This window comes from Podarcis vaucheri (genome assembly GCF_965113315.1).
Source record: "Podarcis vaucheri genome assembly, chromosome: 6".
Classification (NCBI taxonomy): domain Eukaryota; kingdom Metazoa; phylum Chordata; class Lepidosauria; order Squamata; family Lacertidae; genus Podarcis; species Podarcis vaucheri.
Window position 1 is genome coordinate 71,928,490 of NC_138764.1, and position 25,352 is coordinate 71,953,841.

The 25,352-nt window shown below is 44.0% G+C and overlaps 1 protein-coding gene and 1 long non-coding RNA gene across 6 annotated transcripts in view; one reads left to right on the forward strand and one right to left on the reverse strand.

Moving 5' to 3' along the window:
* Window positions 1–13,918, reverse strand: part of LOC309535027 — a 41,138-nt gene extending 27,220 nt beyond the window's left edge. For both annotated transcript variants that reach the window (XR_014220980.1, XR_014220981.1), the window contains exon 1: window positions 13,811–13,918. This is a non-coding gene — a long non-coding RNA (uncharacterized lncRNA). The remainder of the gene's footprint in view (window positions 1–13,810) is intronic.
* MAGI3 (membrane associated guanylate kinase, WW and PDZ domain containing 3) overlaps window positions 13,612–25,352 on the forward strand; it is a 112,849-nt gene continuing 101,108 nt past the window's right edge. For 2 of the 4 annotated variants that reach the window (XM_082227625.1, XM_082227626.1), the window contains exon 1: window positions 13,614–14,018. In XM_082227625.1, coding sequence (XP_082083751.1) covers window positions 13,679–14,018 — 340 coding nt within the window. In that variant the 5' untranslated portion in view covers window positions 13,614–13,678. Of the gene's footprint in view, window positions 14,019–25,352 lie in introns of all 4 variants that reach the window. The other 2 variants (XM_082227628.1, XM_082227627.1) reach the window with 2 other exon arrangements.

A 25,352-nucleotide genomic window follows, 5' to 3' on the forward strand; every position in this document is an offset into this window, starting at 1 on the left:
TCTTCATTTCCACCAGGGGAGCAATGTGTGCAGGCACTTAATGCTTTCTTGCTAAAATCTCCAGCACCCTTATTTTCTTTTAACATTTGGTTAGATCCAGAGAAATCCAAAGTCTCTTTTGCAGCAGGACTAGGGAAGGGGAAATTGATAGAGGTATCCCTCTGTCATCCCTGCACCGGCTTCTCATTGGCTGCTGTTCCCTCTGTAGTGATGCTTCCTGCCAAATGTGCAGATGTGTGGAAAGCCACCAGTGGGATCCCAGCCAGTGGAACCATCAGGAAGCCCTATAAATGATTTTTCCAGGGATGGTGAGAAGGAGGGCCTGAGCCAGCCTGGAATCTGCTGCCGTCATATGACAGCATTGGGCTCAGTGTAGTCCCAGTCACTGCCCTAGCCCCATGCTACTGCCGGTCGATGTACACAATACTGAGCTTGATGGAATAATGGTCTGAGGTAGGTTCCTTTGATAAGTGAAACACAGGTGCAGACTTCAGGAACATATGCAAAACACATTGTATGAAAACAGAACATTGCATATATATATGCTTCATATGCCTTATGTCTGCAATCCCGTCGTTTAGTTGTGTCTGACTCTTCGTGACCCCACGGACCACAGTACACCAGGCACTCCTGTCTTCCACTGCCTCCCGCAGTTTGGCCAAACTCATGCTTGTAGCTTCGAGAACCCTATCCAACCATCTCGTCCTCTGTTGTCCCCTTCTCCTTGTGCCCTCCATCTTTCCCAACATCAGGGTCTTTTCCAGGGAGTCTTCTCTTCTCATGAGGTGGCCAAAGTATTGGAGCCTCAGCTTCAATGATCTGTCCTTCCAATGAGCACTCAGGGCTGATTTCCTTAAGAATGGATGTGTTTGATCTTCTTGCAGTCCATGGGACTCTCAAGAGTCTCCAACACCATAATTCAAAAGCATCAATTCTTCGGCGATCAGCCTTCTTTATGGTCCAGAAGGCTGATTGCCGAAGAATTGAATTCTGTACAACTGCATGGAAACACCTGGTCTACAAATGTTGCCACTTGTGTACTGACCATGGGCATTATGAAGGCCCAGACCTGTACTCCGCTATATATAGGAGCTTGCCACCAAGCAGAATTGGCCCAGGTTGTGTTCTGTATCACAGCTTTTTGCTAGCCCTTGGATAAAAATCTCCCAATGATGCTCACAGCAGGAATACTAAGATAATGCAAGAAATATGCCAGAAAGCCACATATTACATAGTCTCTGTCTTGCATTTAGAATGGGGTAATATTTGATGTCTTTCTCCCTCCACCTTTTAAAATGCTTGTTTATTGTCATTTTTCTTTGCTGGGCTCCTGTGTCTTTGACAGCTGAATGACAAGCAGACATACAAGAACTGAAGCTTTCTCAGTCACTGCAGCTGCATATCAGGAAAGCTTCATGGCTATTAAAGGCACGGAAGCATTGCAAAGAAGAAGAAAAGCATTGGCACCCTACATGATTGTGAATTCAAATAATTGAAAATGTCAGGCAGCATTAATCCAGCAAACCCTGTTGGCACAGTGGGGCTTTCTGCCCTCTCTTCTCTCCCCATGCACCCCAAATTTATAGGGGTGTTGGGGAAGCCCCCAGAGCAGCACAAAGGGGGAGGGGGATCATTCCATCTTGCAGATGCTTGTGCAGACAGAACATTTGTAATAGTGCAACGTTCAATTGCAGCCTCTGAATTCTTTAAAGTATCTCGGTTATTATAAGGGGGAAAATAGGCCAGGGGCGACAACCGGATTAACTTGAGATGTTGCAATAATATGAGAATGGTAGCCAGATATTTTCCTGAAGGATATAAACTTGCTTCCTCTCCTAACCTGATTGGATCCTGGGTAACAGGCCAGACCAACTCCCCTTTGCACCAGGCTTGGGGAAGGGAGATTGGGCAGAGGTGAACAGTCTATTCTTTCATTTAGGAATTGGAACTTCCATCCCTGGGTTGTTGGCAGAGAAGTATGTTCACCAAGGCCATGTGATAATTTTCTATACAGTCACAGAATGGTGGAGACAAAAGGAAATAAAGGATCACTTTATAAACAGAGCTGGGGAAAGCACAGGGAAGCCACTTGCTTGGAGCAGAGAGGCAGGTGGTTCCTACCCCTATGTTTCAGATCAAATGTTAAGAAGCTGCTCCACTTGTTAACAAGATCTATTCTTTTTGTTCCTCTTCCTTTCTTCCTCACCTCTCTTGCTTTTCACTCGGGCACATCAAAAATGGTACTTCTAGGGAAGCTGAAGAGGTGTGAGAAATTTATTTTGGAAAGGATTTTTATTTTTATTTTAATAGTCCTTCTTTAATATTTGTAAAGCTTCCCCCATCTTGCCTTGCAAAAAGCTAATCACAACATTGTCATTAGATGCTTCGTCTCATGATGCATTTTCTATCTTTAGATTTTTTTCCTTTGTCCCAGCTATGTAATAAACAAACTGTTTCCCTGCCTACTGAAGAGATCTATTGACTTGAACCTGGATCTTCCTCTAATTATAATACCAATAAAGAATGCATTTTTGGGAGTAGAGTTTGAACATGTATTGAATACTGATAGCCACTGTGAATGCAGCAATTTATTTTTCTTTGTGCTGCCCTTTCAACTAAATACATTTGTTTTCAGGTGTGATGGAGCTCTAACTCCCTGAGATTTTACGCATTAGCAACATGTAAATACATAATTCTTCGCTCTGCAGTGCATTAGGTAGCCAGATAGCTAAAATGCACACATTCCTCCTGGTTATCTTCAGATGAGCTCAGATATTTTACATGCTTGCGAGGTGAAACGAGGAAATCAGCATAGGAGGAGGAAAGTCTGCATATCTTCTGCCAACAATGGCAGAGAGTCAGATTAATGCTGGCAGCCTGTTTTCAAAACAATATTCTGTTTTTGTTACAGCAGTGGAGCTGAAATGAGGGAAGCCAAAACCATTGCACCATGCATAAGGTGCAAGGTACAAGACTGTGTTGGAGATGAGTTTGCAGACAGTATTTAAGCTGATGCAATGACAGCTGTCCATAAAGATACCTGTGAGCAATATAAATCTTTTAGTTTGTTCAACATCAAAAATCAGTGAATTATTTCTGAGGACCCTGAAGCATGAATACACTTTCAAGGACTTATTCATGACATTGTCAAATCTACTCACATATTTTGTCAGAAGTGAATCAGATTAGCCCTAATATTTCAAGAATTAATCTGCTGACTAAGCCTTACAAAGCTACGGTGCTTTTTTTTTTTTTACAAAACTGCTTTATTATCTCCAGCTAAATCCACCAGAAAGTTTTGGTTCATCTTGGAGATCATATTTCACCTTGTATATCTTTGAGAAATCAGAACAAATATAGGAATCTGGAAATAAAATATTCCCTGCGTAGAGGATTGAAGTCTATGGAACTGCTTGCCCCCCTTTGCTCCATTAGTCCGTATTTGCTCACCATCAGGAAACGAAGGAAACCTTTGATTTGGGGGAGCTGTTTACCGGGTATTTATTTTGGGAGCCATTGGGTATTGTGCACATTTTAGAAAATAAAAAGGAAACCACCAAAAAGAAACTGACATCCAAGAAATAGCATAGTCTTCAGTAATCTGCATTCTACGACATCTGGAGAGAAGGAAAACTTGACCAATGGTTGTAGCTCAGCTGTTTTTTAAATATTTTCTGCCATTTATAATCATCTCTGGTTACTAGTCAATGGCAGAGAGACGACGCAATCCTGCTTGACTTTGTTCTCTGGCCTGTTTACCTACCTGTTTAACTGTTAAAGGGACCCTTGACCACTAGGTCCAGTCATGACCGACTATGGGGTTGCGGCGCTCATCTCGCTTTATTGGCCAAGGGAGCCGGCGTACAGCTTCCGGGTCATGTGGCCAGCATGACTAAGCCGCTTCTGGCGAACCAGAGCAACACACGGAAACACCATTTCCCTTCCCGCCGGAGTGGTACCTATTTATCTACTTGCACTTTGATGTGCTTTCGAACTGCTAGGTTGGTAGGAGCAGGGACCGGCAACGGGAGCTCACCCCGTGGCGGGGATTCGAACCACCGACCTTCTAATCGGCAAGCCCTAGGCTCTGTGGTTAAACCCACAGTGCCACCAGCATTCTATTGCCTTCATTTGCAGCAAGGGTGGCTAACCTTCCAACACATTTTCTTTGGCCTTCCAATACCCCACTGGCTTTGGCAGAAGTGGCAAATTAAGCATTTTTTTTTAAAAAAAACCAATAGATGCCCCTCTGGGGTGGATGTCTCCCTCACTGTCATCAGACTGAGCACTTGATCTATGGGGAGGGGCTGATAACAACCTTCTCAGCTAACGTGTGAACCAGGAGAAATGAGGGAGGCTCTGTGCCTGTGTATGTGTGGTGTGCATGTGTTAGCAATGGTGAGTCTGGCCATCCGCCCCTGCCCCCATACAGCTGCCGGTGGATTGGTGAATGCAGCCCTTGAACCAAAGAAAGGTTAGCCACTTCTGCTTCACAGTGTAGTGAATATGGATCTTAACTGGGATTAGGGAAATATTTGTTATATGCCACCAAGCTGCATAAGTTGGGCTGGGTGCATTTCATTTTCCCTGTGCCAAGTTTTGTGCTTTTCATTTTTTTCTATAAGACAGCTGTTTTTGAAAATTGAAGTTGTTAACTTTTTGCAGTGGTGGGGGGCGGCGGTGCAAGCAGTTAGCCTTGCCTGGGGTGCAAAACAGCCTGACACTGGGTTCAGACAACATACTAAGAAGTGGGAACTTGGAAGAGGGAGGTAGCTTGCAAAAGCCTTTGTGAGGCCTCTCCCCGTTAAGTCCCCAATCTTGCTCTGATCTTAAATCCTGCTGCCTAGGCTGTACAACTCTGTTCCCTGCTGGGAACAGGATTGCACAGCCAATGCAGGATTAAGCCCTGTGCCCCGGCCCATCAGCTGACATCACCAGTTTGGAGGAAATGGCCACATGTGGCAAATTGAATCCCCTAGCGAGCCAAGATTAGCCCAAACGACAGACCAAACTTAGTGGGTCTCTCTAACCTCCTGCTCTCTCCATAGCAGTCCATTATACTACAGTGGTACCTCGGGTTACATACGCTTCAGGTTACAGACTCCGCTAACCCAGAAATAGTACCTCGGGTTAAGAACTTTGCTTCAGGATGAGAACAGAAATCGAGCTCCGGCGGTGCGGCGGCAGCAGGAGGCCCCATTAGCTAAAGTGGTGTTTCAGGTTAAGAACAGTTTCAGATTAAGAACGGACCTCCGGAACGAATTAAGTACTTAACCTGAGGTACCACTGTACTGTGATATGCAAACCTGAGCAGTAAAAAAAACATTTCTGTGAATATAGTTCACTATTCCTTTATTTTTATATGACAGCTTCCATGTAAAGTATTAGATTTCTAGTCTAAAATTACTTGCTAGTGCACCTCTAATGTCCAAAACTCTTAATACTACAACATTTCAGTCTTCTCACTTCTGCCATGTAGGTGTGAAGAAAGCATATATTTTTTGTGACAGTTATTTTCACATTTGTTGGCAGCCAGCCAAATCCACTTGAATGCAGTGAGCCAAACCCGCCTTCGGAGTAACATCATAGATTCAGGGAGGAATTACAACATGAATGTACTTGACTCATTGTGACCACCCGCTCCGACACACTCATTTATTTTCCCCCCCAGCTGCCCATGCAAGTTTTAAACATTGTTATTTCCTCCTTTCGAGCAGCCCCTATAAAATGATTTTACTACAAGATTAAAACATCATTACAATCTTTAGGCACCTTGTTATGGCAATATTATATGAGGTGAAGAAATGAAGGCACTGCATAGGTACAAAGCATTGTGTGCCTTGGAAAACAGAAAGACATTATGTACCAGTTCGTCATGGATAAGGTTTTATAGCCATTTCCAAACTAACAAGAAATTAGACATTTTCTAAATCTGCCTGGATTTATCAACCATGTAAAAGAGCTCAGGGTTCAAAGCTGTTATTGGAGAGTCTATTGTTGTGTAATAAAACAAGAATATTGGGACATGAGGTTCAAGAGACGGTCATTGAAACAAAAACTATCATTGTTTTACAGCAGAGAATGCAGCTCCTTTGGGATTTAAGGCAGCTACCTGCTCTTCCTGTTGAGATCTACAAAGGAATGCAAGTGTTTGAACTATCTTATGTCACACCCTTTTATGCTTGCAAACAATAGTGCTATTGAGCCTTCCTGATACATTGAGCTGAACCATTGTGTGTATTCTTAAAGCACATGATGTTTCTAAAAGAGTTCTAGTTGACTATTTCAGCCTTGAGAGGCAAATGTATGCAGGCAGCCACAAGCCAAAGGTCCTACATCTAAGAAAAGAAATAGAACTCAAAGTGCGTTAAAAGAAAATGTTATTGAGCTGGATCGAAAAATAGTAACGGAGAGAGGACCTAAGTAATTGAACGGCAGGATGCATCATAAGAATTTAAAATAGGGGAAAGAGAAGTTTTCTGAAAGATGATTTTTCATATTCACATGTATCAAACTGAAATCAGTGGAAGGGACAAAGAAGCTATCATCCCGCTCATGTTGTACGACAATACCATCCACCTCCCACACACCCTTCAATCTCCTTGTTCAACTCAGACAGCAGTAGGCACAGGCAGACTTGTTGCTGTACAATAGGAAAATGGCTATGGAGCTCTAGATGACTCAAACACATGAGTCAAGCCACGCAGTGTTGCTAACACTTCTACCAGTCAACGCTCCAGTGTCTTTGAGAGCAGCTTGATTTGCAAACATTAGCAGATGACAGTGCTCATCTCCATGCTGCGAAACATGTTCTAATCTAATATCTGCTGTTCAGGCACGGGAGTAAAGCAGGCTGGCTTTGCTGTTAGGTTAGCAACCCTAGTCATGCCTACAAGGGAAGGCAGCCCAACTCACCTTCCCAGGAGAACTTCCTTCCTAGTACCAAAAATTGCAATCAGAGAGAACCTACCTATTGAGGCTTTCCAAGGAACCTGCAACCACACACCATTCAACATTGGGTTTCTTCATATATTGTGGTAAATGATAGTTAATAGTTTACTGTGAATGCTCAGACCCTCCCACTTTACTCCGCCCCACTAGTGAACAGAAGTAACAAACAAGGGTCCCTGGCTTATTGTTATGTCTGAACTGGGGGTCATGGTTTGCTTTGCTCCAAATAAACCATGATCTGAAGCCAAGGTTTGTTCTTGGCTTATGATTAATTATGGTGATATGCAGGGAGTTTTTCAGCTGGAACTCGCTGGAACTCAGTTCTGGCCCTTCTCAGGTGGACGCCATTGCCATTAGAAGAGAATAAGGGAGGTGTTCATGGTGAGTTCCGGCACCTTTTTCTAGAAAAATAGCATTGGTGATATGCATACACAGCAATAGTGTCAGTAATTGTAACTCTTGAGGAAGGGACCCACACAGAGGAAAATATTCCTTCCTGACCCCCAATGGTCAAGAGCTGAGGTACCAAACAGAACACAAGCTATTAATTAATTGGTTCAGTTTATTAGCTGACCGTTAACTAATTAAAAATCACAATTACAATAAACAGATTAATAGGCTTTTTATAAATGTATCCAAGGCAGTGAGGGATGTTTTCCGTTAAAGAAAGGCCATGTCAGATTTTAAACTTCTAAAAGACATTTAAAATTATTTCCAACTAAATGTGTTAATAGTCCATTTGTAGGCATTAATAGGCAGCCACCCACATACCCCCTATTGTTTCCTGTCAAAACCTGGAACCAATAGATGTTTGAATGGTTCCTAGGCAACTATTTCCAAGTTCCCCTCATCTCTCCCCCCTCTTCAATGATTAAATCACCTGAGACAAGCTATCACTGGGTTAAGTGTTGAACTAGTGGTGACAGACACCGTGTCTCTTGCTCCTATTGAGTAAGCCTATTAGTAGTGAACTCAACAGACCACTTCCAATTGTTTTGGTGACAGGGAATCTCCAAGCTGAGGGCTGTTCATGATTGGGGAGGGTCTGTTGGAAGAGGAGATGCTCCATTCCCATCATGCTCAACTCTAGGCTTACCTGCTGATGTTTAAGGCTGCATACACATGATACATTTAAAGCACATGTCCCCCTCCCCAAATTATTCTGGGAAGTATACTCTGCCCCTCAGAGTTGCAATTCCTAGCACTCTTAAACTACAGATCCCAGTATGCGTCCAGGAGAAAAATGTGTTTTAATTGTATGGTATTGGGTTTTCTAGTAAGAGCCATTGGCTGCTACTGTTGAGTGATCAAAGAAGGAAGATGAATCCTCACCTTTATTGGTTACCCTTATGAGGCAAGCATATGGTTGGGGATTGGCTGGCTGCCACAGGTGATTGCAAGAGCCTGGGCTAGAGGTAATTAGCCTGTCAGTAATTGCATGCTTGCATAGTACTGACTTGAGGTGCCTCAGCCTTCATCACCTTCTGGAGGTTGCCACTAAGGCTGGGAATTTCCCTCTCCCTTTGATAGCGCTGCTTCAGTGACTGACAGGTCACACTAATGATCTGCCAATTGCTGTGTGCAGCTATGGTGCAACCATAACATGGTTAATTTTTGTATTAGTTCCCTGCTTCACTCAAACACACACACACACCAGATCTGATTATTCTTCATATTATATTTTCCACTTTCCTTCTCCAAAGCTCCAATTATTAAAATATGGGATTAAACATGTTCTTTTCTCTTAATTGCATTTCATATAGCTGTGATGATTTATCCCCACAGTCTTTAGAATGGGAAATAACATAGAAAACCCAACAGAAGAAGATGCATTGGCACTATGCTCACACTGTGTGTGTGTGTGTGTGTGTGTGTGTGTGTGTGTGTGTTAAAGGGAACTGACTGAGCGGGGGCAATGGGGAGAGATACTGGCCTTCAAATTGTGTCCAGGCCTTTCTAGGGACAGTCTCACAGTCTTAGAGTAGTAGTTAGATCCATGGAGATATGGGATGGACTTTTCTCATGAAAGCACTAGAACCAGAAAACATGACACAAATGTAATGTAACCCTTTAGATATACAGTGCTACCTCAGGTTACATACGCTTCAGGTTACAGATTCCGCTAACCCAGAAATAGTACTTCAGATTAAGAACTTTGCTTCAGGATGAGAACAGAAATTGCATGGTGGCAGCGCGGCAGCAGCAGGAGGCCCCATTAGCTAAAGTGGTGCTTCAGGTTAAGAACAGTTTCAGGTTAAGAACGGACCTTCGGAACAAATTAAGTACTTAACCCGAGGTACCACTGTAACTCCACATCGAATGCAAATAACAAGCTACAAGACAAACATGGCCCTTTTAAAGTACAGAATCCAGCATTTACACTGAAGTACAAATTTAATCAATTGAATGCATGTCCATAGCACCACTGAGAAAGTTTCCTAGTTAAATTTGAAAAATGTTTGTTCTGTTTTTCAGTTTAAAGCTGAACTGAAATGTCATAGTAAAATATTGTATTGAGGGTCCATGTTTAAGATCCAGTTCAGACATAACTCTAAATTATGATTTAGCATTCGGAAAGCAAGTAGGTATGAACCTTCCTGATTCCACACACAGTGGGAGACAGTTCATAGATTCTGTTTTTCTGTTACATCCAAATACAGGATACTTTGTTTTATTCAAGCCAGTTAAATAGCAAACTAAGATAAAACTTGTGCCTGTTTATCCTTGTACAACTGAATAGGGCCTGAATAGCAGACAACAAAAAATACCGCAAAACTCATTTCTTATATGGTACCCAGTGACTATTGATCATGAATCTGAGAACTATGTAGGGTAGCTTTGAGCAAGTGACACTCACAAAATACCCATTTTAAATGGTCATTACAAATGACCCACCTCTCAAGATGGCTGTGTTGGTGAAAAGGTGCAGAGAAGAATGGTATTCTTCTCAAGAAGTAAATCCCACTGTGCTCGCTGGGGCTTGAAACTCATAAAGCACTTTGCACATTAAAAGCTAATTAATAAAAAGTGTCTGCCATATGTCTGGAATGGAGATCCACATAAGAAAAGTTATATTTAAAATTTGAAAACCCCAATTAATTTCAGGCAATACCTCCTGTAATACCAAATTCTACCTAGCTTCATGTGAACGTGCCTGAGATCGTTGTGGGAGCCCTATCAGGTACCTTCACTGTTGTGGTTATGGTGAATGCCAACTATACACTGGGCCTTGTCAGTGGTAGGACACCAATCGTGGAATACTTTTTCAGAAAGGCGTGCCTGTTGCTTATATTGTTATCTTGCCAGTACCATGTAAAGATGTTTTTTTAGCTGCATAAGCATTTTGTATAAGATTTTTATGTTTGTTTTACTGGTTTTCTGTTCCAATTCTTAAAAGTTTGTTTTCTTTCATTACTATTGTATTTTTATTGCCATTTTGTTTAATAAGCCACCTGGGAGCAATTTTGAAGGTATTATTTATGAGATACGTTTATTTTCCACCATTCAGCAAAAAGTCCCAGGTTGTGTTATATCACAATAAAACAGGAAAATTCAATACAAAAATAATCAATGCATCAAGTAAAACAATTAACAGAGGCTGAACAATAAACAAGAGTTTTTAAAAGCCTGGGTAAAAAGGAAAACTTTTGTTTTGTCTTCTGAATACTACCAAAGTTGGAGCTAGGTGCACACAGGCAGAAAGTTATGGAATCCAGGAGCTGCTACTGAGGAATGTGGGGCAAGACCAAGACACTTCACTTCTGAAGAAGCCTGCTAGCTGATTTTTGCTGTCACTGTTTTCCCTGCTTCATTGTTAATATTGGGTGATAATTGAGGGAAGGAGTGGGGGAGATTTACATAGCAGCCTTTTCCAATCTAGTGCGCTCTAGGTGCCTGTTGGACTCCAACTCCCATCAGCCTTAGCCAGCATGAACAACAGTCAGAGATGATGGGAGCTGGAGTGCAGCAACACCTGGAGAGCATCAGGCAAGAAAAAGACTGTACATAGGAAGCTACTCCCTAGCAGGCCAGAGTAAACAAGGTAAAGAAACAAATAATTAATGCAAAGGCACGTTATACTGAGGTGGATTAGTAGAGCTGGACTTGGAATGGTTTTAGCGTCTTGCATTGCAAGTCCTGCTGCTCTCATGTGCTTTGTGCCTGACCTGAGTTTCTTGCTATAAAAAAATGTGCAGGTATCAAACAAAGGCCTGTTGCTGTGACACTCCTGGGAATGGCAATGGGCTTGAAATGTTGTGGCAGTCAAGCAAGGAGTCGCAATTTCATAAAATAAATATTGAAGGTTGTGGCAGTGAGGTGTGTGTACAGAAAATCTTACATCTTATCTTCATTTCTTTCTCTCCTATGCTAATCAAATATATCTGAAGAAAAATATTGCAATCTGTACTTTTATTAGAGAGCTGTTAACACAACAGTGGTTCTTATGGAATTGCATTTGGTTTAATAGGGAAAACGGAGAGAAGGGGACATGTAGCTGGTGATAGGCAGAAATGTACAAAGGTTAAGTTTCAGAAACTGGCAGTGCAATCGTAGCCCCATTCACTTGCAAGTAAGTCCAGCATAATTAAATAAGACTTACTTCTCACAGAATCGTGGAATTGGTAGGGACCCCAAGGGTCATCTAGTCCAACCCCCTGCAATGCAGGAATCTCAGCTAAAGCATCCATGACAGGTGGCCACCCAATCGGTTTAAAAACCTCCAATGAAGGAGAGTCTGTCACTTTCTAAGGAAGTCTATTCCACTGGCAAACAACTCCTGCTACCTTAAAAGTTATTCCTGGTGATTAGTTAGAATCTCCTTTGAATCCAATGGTATGCGTCCTGCCCTCTGGAGCAGCAGAAAAGAAACTTGCTCCATCTTCCATGTGACAGCCTTTCAGATATTTGAAGATGACTATCATATCTCAGTCCGTTCTTCTGCAGGCTAAACATACCCAACTCCCTCAACAGTTCCTCATAAGGCTTGGTTTCCAGACCCTTGATCATCTTCAAGCTCTCTGCTCTCTCTTCTGATGGTTCTTTATCTTGAGACTTACTTCCTACTTTGGGCTTTACTGTAATCGTGGTAAGCATCCGATATAGTATGAAAAGGAAGCTAGTATGGCTTTTGCCCATTAAATGCTTAAGTCACTGTCCTTGTTCTTAATGGGAACAGGGAACCTTTGAGCACCTTCTGTATTGTTTTTCACAATTTATGTGTGCAAATATTCAGAGGCTAAATTGCTATGCATGCTTGGGGTTAAGCCGCACTCTACTCCAAATAATTTTCAAGTAAGCACGCATCTGCTCAGGCTCACAGTGTGCAAAGCTGAGAACATGGATTTGGCAGTAAATTCCATTGGCACGTGAGAATTTCAAGTAAAAGTACTTTGGATTTGTTTATGAAATAGCTAAGGTCAAATACAAGGACTTATAACTGCACCATTCAAAGCAGCCCACAACCACTTTCCCTTGGCACCAGAGCTGGGGGGGGGGGGTCAGAGGTCAGTAGCATCAGGCAACTGTTGAGGTCCCAGGAATTTGGGAGGGCCCCTCAGCCACGCATAAGTAGCTGACACTTTGGAGCAGAAGACACCACTGCTGACAGCAGGGGCACCTACTCCTTTCTCTCTCTACCCAAAGTGGGACTGAGTGGGTGTCAGTTTATAGGAGCAGCCACCTTGACTCCCCCTCTGGTCTGTGGTGGGAGTTGGACCCAGCTCTGCAGCCCAGAGGTGAGCAGAATAGCAGAAGTCACTGTTCCTCAGAAGTTACTGCTCCATCTCCTGCACAGAAGGTTGGACCCTCCTCCATGCTCAACATAACTTTGCCCCCCCCCCAAAAAAAAAAGCTCATCAACTTTTCTGACCGGATTCTCACCGTTGCAGCACTTCATGCACCTGACAAAGTAGACTGCAGCTTACGCTGCAATGCCTTTTTAATGATTCATTAAGGTGCCACCATACTATTTGCTGCTGTTCTTTCATGCCTGGCTGCCTGCTCTGGAGGAGAAGCCAAGAAGGCAGCTGCCTCTGACTGCTGCCTCGGTTCACTTGGGTCTCTTCCTCTAGACGGCAGGATGGGCCCGATCCAGAATGACCAGAGGGAGAAGACGAAAGGCAGTGGCGAGGCGGAGGAGCCTCTGCCTCCGCCTCCGCCTCCCGGGAGCCACCTCGACTTCTCCCTCTGGGCATACTGGTGGAGAGGAAGACCACGAGGGGCTCCGGCCGTATCTGCCGCAATTGCAAACACGCTTCGCGGGTACTGCGAACTTCGACGGAAAAGCAGCTTCAGGTCGGAGTTTGCGGAGCGGCACTGGGGCAAGGCCGAGGGTTCCATCGCTTCGCGCCTCCCTTTCCCCGCCGAAGTTCTTGCCGCAAACCCCTCCCCCCTCTCCCCGGTCCCTGAAAGTTCTTATCTCCTGACGTCAGCCCACTTGGCCCCACCCCCCGGAATGTCGGGCGGGGCTTAAGACAACGGCGGGGAGGGGAAGGGAGGAGGCGAAAGAGGTGTGTCCAAGGGGAGGAGGGGGCGTGCTCCTGCCGCCGCCGCCGCCGCCGCGCTGAGGGCGCCAGTTGGGAGGCAGTCGCGGCCGGTGGTGGCCGAAGGAGGCGCGAGGGCGCGCGCGCGCGGGAGGTTGGGCTGGCCGGCCGGCCGCGAGGGGAGCTCGGCGGGAGCGGGGAGCGGGCAGAGCGCGCGCGCGGAGGGGCGCCCATGGTGTGGCCTCATGTCTAAGACGCTGCGGAGGAAGCGCCACTGGCTGAGCAAGGTGCAGGAGTGCGCCGTGTCCTGGGGGGGCGGCCCCGGCCCGGACCCCGACCTCCTGCGCGGGGGCGCCGAGCGCGGAGAGTTCCCTTACCTCGGGGGCCGCCTGCCGACGCTGGCCGAGTCCGGAGGCGGCGGCGGCGGCGGGAGTGGCCCCGTCCTGCTCTCGGGGAAGCCCCCCGCCCCGGGGGACGTGCTTCTGGAGGTGAACGGCACCCCGGTGAGCGGCCTCACGCACCGAGACACCCTGGCCGTCATCCGCCACTTCAGGGAGCCGGTGCGCCTCAAGACCGTGCGGCCAGGTCAGTCCGTCCGTCGGTCGCGAGAAACGTCCGCTGCGCGCGAGGGGGGGGGGAGAGAGAGAGGTTAGGAGGCTTCTTTATTTCTCTGCCCCCCCCACACACCGTACCCTTTTAACCTCTCGGTGGGAGGGAGAGCCTGGCCTCTCGAGTCGCCGCCCTCGGCTCCACCCAGGCGCACCTGCCCCTCTTCAAACAGCGCCCCCCCCGCCTCGCCTTAGGTCCCTTCCTGGTCTCCTCCATTGTAAGGTTCACCTTTGCAAACCTTGTTCATCTCGCAGCCACCCTGTTTCCCTTTCTTTTGCTCTTTTCTCCCGCCCAAGACACAGTGCCCTGTCGCCCTCCAGCCTCTACTCTGGGCAGTGTCCTCCTCGCCATTGCCTGTTCTGCCAAAGTACGCTTTCCTCCATCCGTTCTCTCCCTTTCCTCCCCCCTTACTTATGTTTTCCTCCTTCGTGTTGGCGCATCTAGCTTTCCTAACCTGTGCTCGTCTTGCCGCCTTATCACGAAGCTATCTTTCTGTCATATCTCCTACCCTTCAGGGCACACATCGCCCTACCTGTGTCACCCGACTTCGGTACTTCCTGGAGCACTAATTTCTGCCTGCCCATTTTTCCTTGGCATATTTGGCCTCCCTGTGTCTTATTTATTCCTTGCCTTCTGTACAGCTGCCTTCCACCACTGTTTTCCCACTAAGGCAAACCTGACCCTGACATATCTTCTCTCTCCAAGCACCCCCCCCTCCACATCTGCTAAATCCCTTCCCTGAGCAGACTTGGCCCTTCCTGTTTACTCCAGTATCTACCTTCCGCCCCAGTATTAGTGTCATTATTCAAAAGCTTCCATTTGCAAGACCTGCTTTAACCTGGAGAGGGGCTGGCAAGCTTTGTGGTAGCAAAGAACCTTAGCTGGGTTTGTATGTGATTTGTTCCAGTAAGGTCTCCTGCTTTGCACAGTGTTAGATATGGTTGTCATCCTAGTAGTTTCAAGGTGTCTGACTTTCATTACAGTGGATTAATTATTCTTTTACAAATAACAATATTGCTAATGGCAGAATAGTAGGAAATCTTTGACTTTTGGCATAGTTACTTGTAACCTTGGTGTTTAACAATAAAGGTTTTTTATGCACTATCATGGCAATCTATGTTGAGGAAAGAATCATTATAACTATTTAAACATTGCATAGGCTGGGGTTTGCCATAATGCATGATTCTTATGTGTTTGTGTTTCTGTGCCATTCATTCTCAATGGAAGGGGGAAGCTTTTAGTTGCATGTATATTTGGGGGAGGGAGCTGTTGTAATTGTTCTTCATGCTTGAGCAAACAGGTTCTTGCATGTTGTATCTGTGATGTAGACCCTGCAGCTCTTTTCAGTGGAACAGATTCATGTTACAATACACTCCTAGCCTTACATTTGATTTCTAACATTGTTGAACTGATTTTCATCTATGAGTGAAATTGTGATTAACCTTTTGTTTCAGCCTTCCCTGTGGCATTCATAATCCAGTGATTCCTCTGCAAAGCTAGTTGTTTGTATATTGCTGTGTGACAGAATAAAGTTTATAGAGCACTGAGGTTTACTGAAAGCTAATGTTACTCTTGGGGAAGATTAGTGAATGAGCATTATTAAAAGCCATCATTTAGGCTAGTTGTGGGCTTGTTCACTATCTCTTCATATAAAATTAGTATTTCTGTATGGCAGAAACATGAACAGCAGAGAGAGGCAAGAAAGGTGATTTCCTTTTCTTTGGTCAGTTTTCTGAAAGGACTGTTCATGACGCATCTGGTCATACCTGTTTAAAGCACTCTTATATCCAGAGGTACCACTGTAGTTCTTTTAAGCAAAGGTAAATCCAGATGCCAGAGTTTAGCAGTTTGTTTTTAGGGCAGCCTTTCATCATGGGTTTTTCTGTATTTTCAGCTGTGTTATTTTGTCTTATAATTCCTCCTGCTGTATGGGGAGCAATACTTGACTGCATTCAGATTATGCCCCACAAGCTGTTATAGTTCCTATGAATATTTGCCATCACATAACAGTGATATTTTGGCCTGAGGAACAAAACATATCAAGCATAGGTTTTGGTATGAAAACTTATCTGTGCTGTTAGTGTTATAAATTACTCTGATCTTCTTGTGTTTTGCCATTGTTCACACTTCAAGGTTTTTTACAGTTAACATACTCCTTTCTAGAATTAGAGAAAGTTTACAATATCTAAAAGAAGTGCTTGTATTGTCTGTGTGGAATAGAGTATGAATGTAACATATGAATGTAACAGTGTCTCTAGGGCAACAAGATAATTCTTTATTTTATTTAAGTTTGAACGTGTTATACCGAATTTAATGTGTGGTTTTGAATGCTTAATGTTGTACTTAAAGAATGTGCAGCTTTCTGTTCTTTATTTAAGACTTACACAGGAAATGGGATTATTTTACTTAATAGTTGTTATAATAGCTTATGAAATAAAGCTTTCTGCTTATGTTTGTCTTCAGTTTGACATAGCAAAATATAGTAGTAGAGGCTAACCTTGAAGTAAGATGATTTGTGGTGATTATTTTCAGATCTATGGCAGCATATGTACATCAGTACATAATCAAGATGTAAATTGATAGTGAAATAGTGTAGTTTTCAGTAGAAGAGGACATAAAGGAAAACTTGGGAGACTGATAAAATTACTATTACTCCCCCAAGTGATCTGTCTAAGCTTTTTTCCTAGAGTGCTTGCTTCATGAAAGAAATTGAAATTTGAAAGTAAAAGCTTATAGTCATGTAGTAGAAATGTCCTGGCTTTCAGCACCAGAAATTTATACAAAATGTAAAAAATACCCTTTGCTAACATGAAGTGGAGTAAGCATTAGTTATGCAATTACATAATTATATTTGTGTATGGCCTGGAACCTAGTGCAAAGTATTTGCAGTGATTCATAAGACTGTCTTGCATTTCTGTCAACTTCATTTTTCTAATGGAAGTCTCATCTTGCCATGGTGGTGTTAATTTGTGTATATATAGGAGATATCAAATAATTGTGTTAATTATTTAGCTTCCTTGCCAGTATGCATTTCAAATGTCAAGTTATTGCTAAGCACTGTTACTTGCAATCATAGAGTCTGATGATTTACAATTGTAAATTTGAAGCTAATTATAGCTGTTCTAGTACAGCACAAATATGAATATTAAGTAGACAATTATGATGAACTTTCGTTACGTGACACAACTCAATTTTGGCAAAATATACCTCCTGTGTGCTTTTCATTTATAGCTAGTATCTATTTCTATAGCTGTCTTGCCACATATATTAATTTACTTGGGAAATAATAGCAAAGTAACTTCAACTGTTAACTTTTCAGCTTCAAAAAAGACGTTTTCACTGGCGTATAGAAATGTGTATATAAGTTCCTGTTAAAGTGTATGGCTGAATATGGAAAAGTTGGGCTGCAAGTATTAACCTTAATTATTTCCAAGTAAGAATTGTGTTTGGCTTTGGTTTTGCTACAGAGGCCTTCTGTAGATTTTCTTGTAGCTGTTTGACACTTCTGATTGCTTTCCAATACAGTATAAGAGAGTGAAGTATTCATTTTAACCTACCGTAACTGTAAGACTTTTGTAGTTTGAACATAAATGGCAAGACTCTTCTAATAATCAGGCTGTTTTCTAACTCCTTTCCTTTTTATTGTGGAAATGAGTGAAACTTCAGAAAATATGAAGCAGTGGTAGAATATAATGGTTGGGTGTGGGAAACCCAAGTTCAATTTGCTACTCTGCCATCAGTCAATCAGCTTCTTGGCACATAAGAACACATTTTGATAAATAACGGGCTTCACAGGGTAAAGTGAGACAGAGACTCAGATTAGGTTACAATATAACCTTGAGGTGGTGAGAAGCAGAGATCTAAATGAACTGACCTGCTTCATATACAACATGCATTAGAAGATGGACCCACTTGTATAGAAATGTATTCAGGTGGCTTAAGGGCCAAGCTAGGTTAGGACAGCAGATTCATATGCTTCAAACATATGTCTTCAGAGAATGAGAGCAGGGGATGTGGACTGTTGGAGCTAAGCTTTAGGTAAGGTAAAGGTTTCCTCATTTTATCCACACCCCTCTTTTGCTGTTTTCTGAATCTTGCATACAATACCTTTTCCTTTTGTTGCACTGTCTAACAAACAATTTAGCCCAGGGTGGTCCAATATTTCATACCAAGTGGGCCAGAAGAGTACTTTGACATGGAACCCGCAGTCTGCACACTGCTTTATCACATGGCAGGAGAGTGAGGCCAAAATTTGTGCCCCTCCCCTCCCCCAGCCCTTGAGCTGCTTTCCCAAAGCTAGCTAAGCAAGATGTTGGGCTTTAGGAAAGGAGGCACAAGGCTCTGGCAGGATCCCAAAGCTCTCCTACCTCCTTCCCAAAGCTGGGGAAGCACTAACTAGGCTTTGGAAAGGAGGCAGGGGGAGTCTAGGATTTTGTCAAGAGTCATCATACCTTCTTCCCAAAGCCCAGTGCCTCAGAGCTGGGGCATCAAATGTTGCCAAAGGCTGCCAAAAAAAGGCCTTGAGGACCATGCATTGGACCACCCTGATTTAGCATTTTCTGTTCAACTCAAGAAAGATTTTTCTGTGGAAAGCGATGCTGGCTTGCTTCAGTATGTTTTATCTGTTACTGGCTATGCAGAAAAACCTTTTGAGTTTCACTTTTAACATCACCTGGCAGGATTATAGTCAATGCTATGTTATTTGTTTGGTAGTGTCTATCTATGACATTTTGTACAGTTGAGAGGAGTTGTATTTGTTTTGGCTGTGGAATTGACTTGGCTTTGTATTCCTGGGTTCTGCAAATGTTGTGACTCCTGTGCAAAAAACTAATTATTGCCACACAATAAGCATTCCAGGGCCTGTTCTGTGATCCTGTGAATCAGTGGAGTTCAAATCTTTTACTCTCACTGGACTCTTTTTACCCTGAATTATCTCCCTTGCAACCTTCACACATTGATGAGATGGGGAAGTTGATGAATATGTTTCTAGGCCACATTTGTCTTGTGTGACATTCCAGCCAGGCTGTTATTAGCTGTTACCTTGCATGGAGAATATGCACTAAATGGTGTCCTGTGGATGAATGTTTCTTGGAAAGATGGAAATGATGCATAAACTGCTTTCCTGATTCCCCAAGGTGCCTGGGAACTCAATTAAAATTGAGTTGCTTTGGATTCTGCATAGGAGCTCTATTGAAATGAGATTGTGGTTAGATTTGATCACAAATTAAGGGTGTTTTACATTTTTTTTCTATTTAGATCATTTGGGGGAAGAAATTGTTTCCATTCATATTATGAAGATTTGTGCAAATCATTGGCTAGGTCACACATCACATGCAACATAGTTTAAAACAATCTATGTTCCTCACAGATGCTGCCACACCAAAAGAAGCTGGAGGCTGCTGTCCGACCCCTGGTTTGTGATTTGTTTCTCTCTAAAAAAGGTGCATGTGGTAACCAAGGTTTGTTCTTGGTTTATAGTACATGGCTTGTTTGGAGAGGAACCAGGAGCCAGATTCAGACAACACAACAAACCAGACTCTGGTATAGGCACAGCTGGGGAGCAGTGCTGCAGTAACTTTTGAGCAGTGTGCATCAACATGCTGACCAATCACATTAAATCATCATTAGTTTTAGACCGCTTCATGTGGTATGTGAGCCAGGGCTTTCTATAACATACATTCAAGAGAGCTTGATTTCATTTATTAGAGACCTGTATCCAATAAGCTTCAACACACATCACCACTTTTTAAATAATTTCCTTCTAAGTGTCCTGCCTGTCTTGCTCCCATTCCAGCTTCTTGCATAACACTAATAGTTCCCAGTTACTTGTTTGATACAGAGCTATATGAGCAGTCTGAATAAGAAACTGAATAATATATGCCTTTAACACAATATATATATATATAATTCCATGACCTTTGTGTTGCATCAGTACACTTGCTGGTCTTGTCCTTGTAACACACTTCAGCTTGTGGTGGTCCCAGACCACATTTACAAGGAACTTGGGTTTTATATCCCTGAATATGATTTGGGCCCCTCCAAATCCACACTACTGTCCAATACAAGACTTCATTTTTGTGCAAAATGAATTATCATCATCATCATCATCATTTTCAGTAATACAGGGAACTTGTGTTACAAATGCTCAAAAAAACTTCGGGCTATCACAAATTATAAACTGACACAAAGAGGAGTCCCCTTCTAGAAAAGATTTAGTGAGAAAGTAGATTGCTCTTACCATGGTTTTATCTAGGAGCATGTATTTTGAATGGACATATAAAATATGAGGTCTTATTATTAGAATTTGATTTAAATTATTATTTAAAGTGTGTTTCACTACTCATATCAGTGATGTCTTGCTCCATTATTGCTATATAGCAGGAGTGGTCAGTTTGTGGGTGAAGAGTTACAGACGGCTAAAGAACAGTATAACTTGCCTTTTAAATCTATTTTCTTAGCCTCAACAGTGGCAAAAGCTGTGTGAAGACCAGACACACGGCAGGCTTCTTTAGTTGTAATGAATGTTTGTGAAGGAAGGAAGTTGTTATGGCTTGATTAAAGATTGGTCATGGAGTTCCAAATTCTCAGTTTTGTGGACGGAAGTTCCACCCACGTACATGCCTTGTAGTGTTCCTTTTATTGTTACACATGGTTTGCTGAAGTGTTCTTCTCAGGCAGCAGGCCTATCTGCAGACTCAGTTCTCTACTCCACACAGTCATGGAGAACTGAGGCAATCCATTCAGATTCTTTGACTCTGTTGGCTGACCGTCGTCTTTAAAAGACAGTTTGTATTACTGGAGAAAACAATTAATTCTCCTGCAATAGTGTATGATGCAATGTGGCCTAGCTACCACAGTGCCATTAACTTCACTATGTCTACCTAGCCACCTAGTGTGTGGGGGGGTGGGGTTTGAGGGGGAGATACAGCATTAAAAATATACAACTTTGCAAGTGCATCATGGGGGCTATGTTCTACAGAGTAGGGAAGGAGAAGTGGAGTCACTGGGGTTGTTTCTTAGGGAGAGTAGTGGCTCCAAAGAGCTGAACATTCTCTGATCCAAGATGGATGTGGGGAGTCCTGAATGTGAGGAGGGAGAACTTGAGGCAGTCGATGCTGTAGATTGCTGGTCTTAAGGGGCCTTAACTTTAAGCATGTTCTGCCTGCTAAGAACAATCTGATGTAATACATCTGTGAAAGATTGTGATAATTCCTTGTCTTCTAGCACCCTCTGTTCTCAAGAAAAATCATTGCTCTCTCCTAAGCAGCAGTGTGAATTTGTAGATTCATCAGGTACTGCATATTAAGGCCAAACTACAGAGAGGATGTGATTTAGCGTAGGAAAGGCACCCCTCTTCCTCTAATATTCTCCTGAAATGGCTCTTCCCCATTGTAAAGGCTGTTAGGCTGCCATTATGCATTTGCATGTAACATGCAGTTTAGCTCTCAGTATGGGCAACAGTGACATCTGTAACACCTGTTATTCTTTAAAAACTACCCAATGAGGGCAGGGTGGTCTATACATGCAGCAGAATGTGGGGGTAGAATCCTCAGGTAGCATAAATAGAATGCACCAGTTTAGGCAGCATTTCTGAGTACTCTGCATTAAATATTAGGGCTTCTGGGAAACAGGCTCTAACCCAGCCAGCTGTTTTTGCGGCTGTTGCTTGCACAAGACTGTTTTATGTGGTGGCACACTCTTAATTACTCTCACATCTGAAATGGTACACTCCATTCTATAACTTAGGCACTCTTACCAACTCATTTTATATCTGCAGTCTTTTTATTTCTAGGTGATTACAGTTTGAAGGTGAACTGCAGTGTGCTTGTCCCCAGTTACAGTACACCATATTGTCCATAATCTTGATTTTTAAAATAAGTAACTGCATCACTTTTCTCAAATAGCTATTCTGACCATTTTGACACTAGGGGTACTTCCAGGCAGGGACTTAATTTGCAAACAAGTCAATTAGATATTGGAAATGGAGTGTTGGCAACATTTTTTTTGTTTAAAAAGACTGGATTTCCCCAAGAAAGGGTAAATTTCAAGTAAATGGAGGGAAATATGGGCTAGCATTTTGATGCCAGTGTCATCATTTGCATGCTGCAAAATAAAAAATAAAAATAAATGTGTGAGGAGCACCGTTCCCACAATAAACACCTTTTGCGGAAAGAGCCTGGCAGTTTAACCTTTTTAAGTTACCTTTTTACAGGTGCTATATAAAGTGCTGAATGTTGGGAGTTCCCCCAGGTCTGTGGATATTTGTCTGTTATACATGGATATGGCTGTTTTAGTACCCATGCTTAGAATGAATTTGCTGTTAGCATGAATTAGCTGTGGGAAATAGGATCTGGTTATCAGGCCATATCCAGAATTCCCTCACCTTGTAGACCAGGCATAGGCAAACTTGGGCCTCCAGATGTTTTGGGATTACAATTCCCATCATCCCTGACCACCGGTCCTGTTAGCTAGGGATCATGGGAGTCTAGTCCCAAAACATCTGGAGGGCCGAGGTTGCCTATGCCTGTTGTAGACCAATTTGACAAGTGGGTGAAGCTGCCCACTTGTTAATCACTTAATGACATAGGATGACCCATAGAAACCCTTTTGCTTTGTGGGATGCAGCTTGATTCTTCTACATTTCAGCTCTGGCTTCAAGTTTCCTGCACCTGATGTTGGATGTGGGAAAGGCAGGTGTGGTTTGTGCCAAGTGGCTTGGCAGGCCAGAGGTTCCTCACCCCTTGCATAAATGATTACTATGATGCATTTGGTCCGTTTTATACTCTGGTAGTTGGCACAGGAATACAGCACATTATTTTAGGTTATCTCAAGTTAAAGAACTCTACAATTTATTCACTTTGAATGTGCCAATTTTCAAATAAGCTTAATGGTTGTTTTTAAAATCTTGCTAAATTTTTAATTCTGTGATGTTAAAATGCAGTGTGACCACTTTACATTGTCTATTTTGTTCTTGTAGTGAATTGCTCTTTCAAATTAGCTGTTACAATAACAGACGGACTGTTGATATGACATTTTATCAATTAACACTGTCAGGTGAAAATGTGGAGTTGTTAGAATCACTTAGTATGGCAGTTTGCACTGTTTCTGGTTCAAGGAAATGTGTGGTGAAGTTCTGTATGCAACAGCTTCCAGAAATGTCCTTGGAAAGTTTGACTATTTAGGCAGAATTTTCCTGTTGTCCAGTTAAGCTTCTCACTGCTATGCAAGCGCGTATACGGGCATAATTAGTTGGACACTGTCCTACAGCAGCAACATCAAAAGCAGAATAAACTTGAAAATCCACAGTTGGACCGCGCCTTTTTTGGAGCCAACCAAAGTGTCACAGAAGTGTGGCAAGTTTTGAATTTTCCAGAGCGCTTAATCAGTAAAGATGTTGAAGAAAGCAGCAAGTTAGGGGGTGGGGAAGTAGGATGCAGCCAAGAGGCAAGATTGTAGATTGTGGGCTGTTATTGGGTTATGTTTGGATGGTGTGCAGGAAGTTAAAAGAATCAGGTGAAGCTGAGTTGCATAATATTGCCTAGTAGGTGAAGGGGGATATAACCTCCAAATGAATGTAATAGTCATTGTGATAGAATAGGGTTAACACCACTGAGTGACGGCAGGAAGGCAGAGTTCTTTGCAAAAGGGCATTCAGACAGATCAATCTTGGCCCTACAAGGGTGGGGAGATAAGGATCTGATCTTTTGACCAGAAAATGTTTCTCACCCCTGTTGCAGAAAGTAAGTGTAGTGGCAGCAGCAGCTCCTTCTACAGCCTCCCTAGCTACCCATTAATTGCATCACTCCTGCTGCTCTTCCACACTAGCTGTGCAGAGAGGACACCAATCAAGATGTGGTAGCAGCAGGGAATATTAGCATGATGTCATAGAAACCAGCCTACTCTCTCTCCCAGTCAGAATTCACAAGCATGCTGTCTGGAAGCATTCATTAGTTCCCCTGCACAGGCCTCTTATGGCTCAGGGGAGCAGCAGCTGAGCAGACACCTGCAGTCTCAAGCTGCTGTGCTTCTCCGATTTGGTTCTAATCCCTAGCAGCATAAACACAGTCATCAAACAAGTCTTTGGTTTCTAGTGTTTTTGGAGACAGGACAAGGAAGGAAGGAATTTTTGTTCAAATTGCAACAGTTGGCCAGCACCATAGTTAAATTGCCATGAGACTAGATCAGGGGTGTCAAATTCAAATTCATTGGGGGGCCACATCAGCAGTTTGGTCACCCTCAAAGGGCCGGTTGTATCTGTAGGACTTTATCAAAGTTATTTTTCCTTAGGCACTGGTGTGTGTTGTCTTGAACCTATACACTATTTTAATATACCTATTCCAGTACGATTTTAAATAAGAATAGAAGAAGAAATAATGATTTTTTTAAAAGATGACGAGATGGGCTTCCAGGCAGACTGGAGCTCCAATGGGGAGGAGACAGGAGCCTGTCCCAACAGAGCAGAGCAGAGCAGAAGCAAATGTTGCCTCCCCCAGCCCTGCCGCCGCACTCAGGAGTCGGAGGATACGGAGCTGCAGTTTGGACAGCAGCAGTTTCTTCCCTGCAAGGGAGCCCCAGCGGCACTGCGGGCGCGGGTGGCCAGGATGTCCTGCTGGGGCCCCGAGCTGCTGCAGTTGCTCCTGGGGAGGGGGCTATCCGCCAAGTCCTCCGGCCCAGAGAAAGCCGATGTGTTGGCGTGGGGAGGGGGGCGGTGTTTCGTAGCCAGGCTCCCGCAGCCAAGTTGCTGGCAGGCTCCCACTTTGCTCCAGCTGCCCAGATGCTGGCGCGGTCCTCTTCGGGGTGGGAGGCGCCCCTGCTTTGCGGTGTGGCACACCGCCCGCTCGCCCGGCTCCCTCCACCCCACTCTGCGCAGCTGAACCGGCAGCAGCTTTGCCTCTCCCAGCCCAGCCAGGGCGCGCCGCCTGCGGCAAGATCTGCGCCGGGTCCCCACTCTCCACTTGCCTCCGCGTTCCCTTCCCTGCCTGCCGGCCCCGCCCACCAGGGCGACCCCAGCCAGCCCCTGGCCCCGCCGCCCACGCCCCCGGCCATCTCCTCGCCAGCTGCAGTGCCGCAGTGGCCTCTTCTTGAGGCCCGAGCGAGCGGCGTCCCAAGCGTGGCTCTCGCTCCCTGCCCTCGCTGCCAGCCTCCACAGCTCCCTCAGGCTCCAAAAGTTGCCCCGCGCGCGACCCGCTCCCTCGAGCAGCCGCGCCTGGGAGGCTCCGAGGGGCGGAGGCAGCCGGCTCCGAGCTCGGCTTTGCAGGACCGCCTCCTCCGCAGCGAGCCCCGGACTGGAATCGAGCGAGCAGAAAGCCT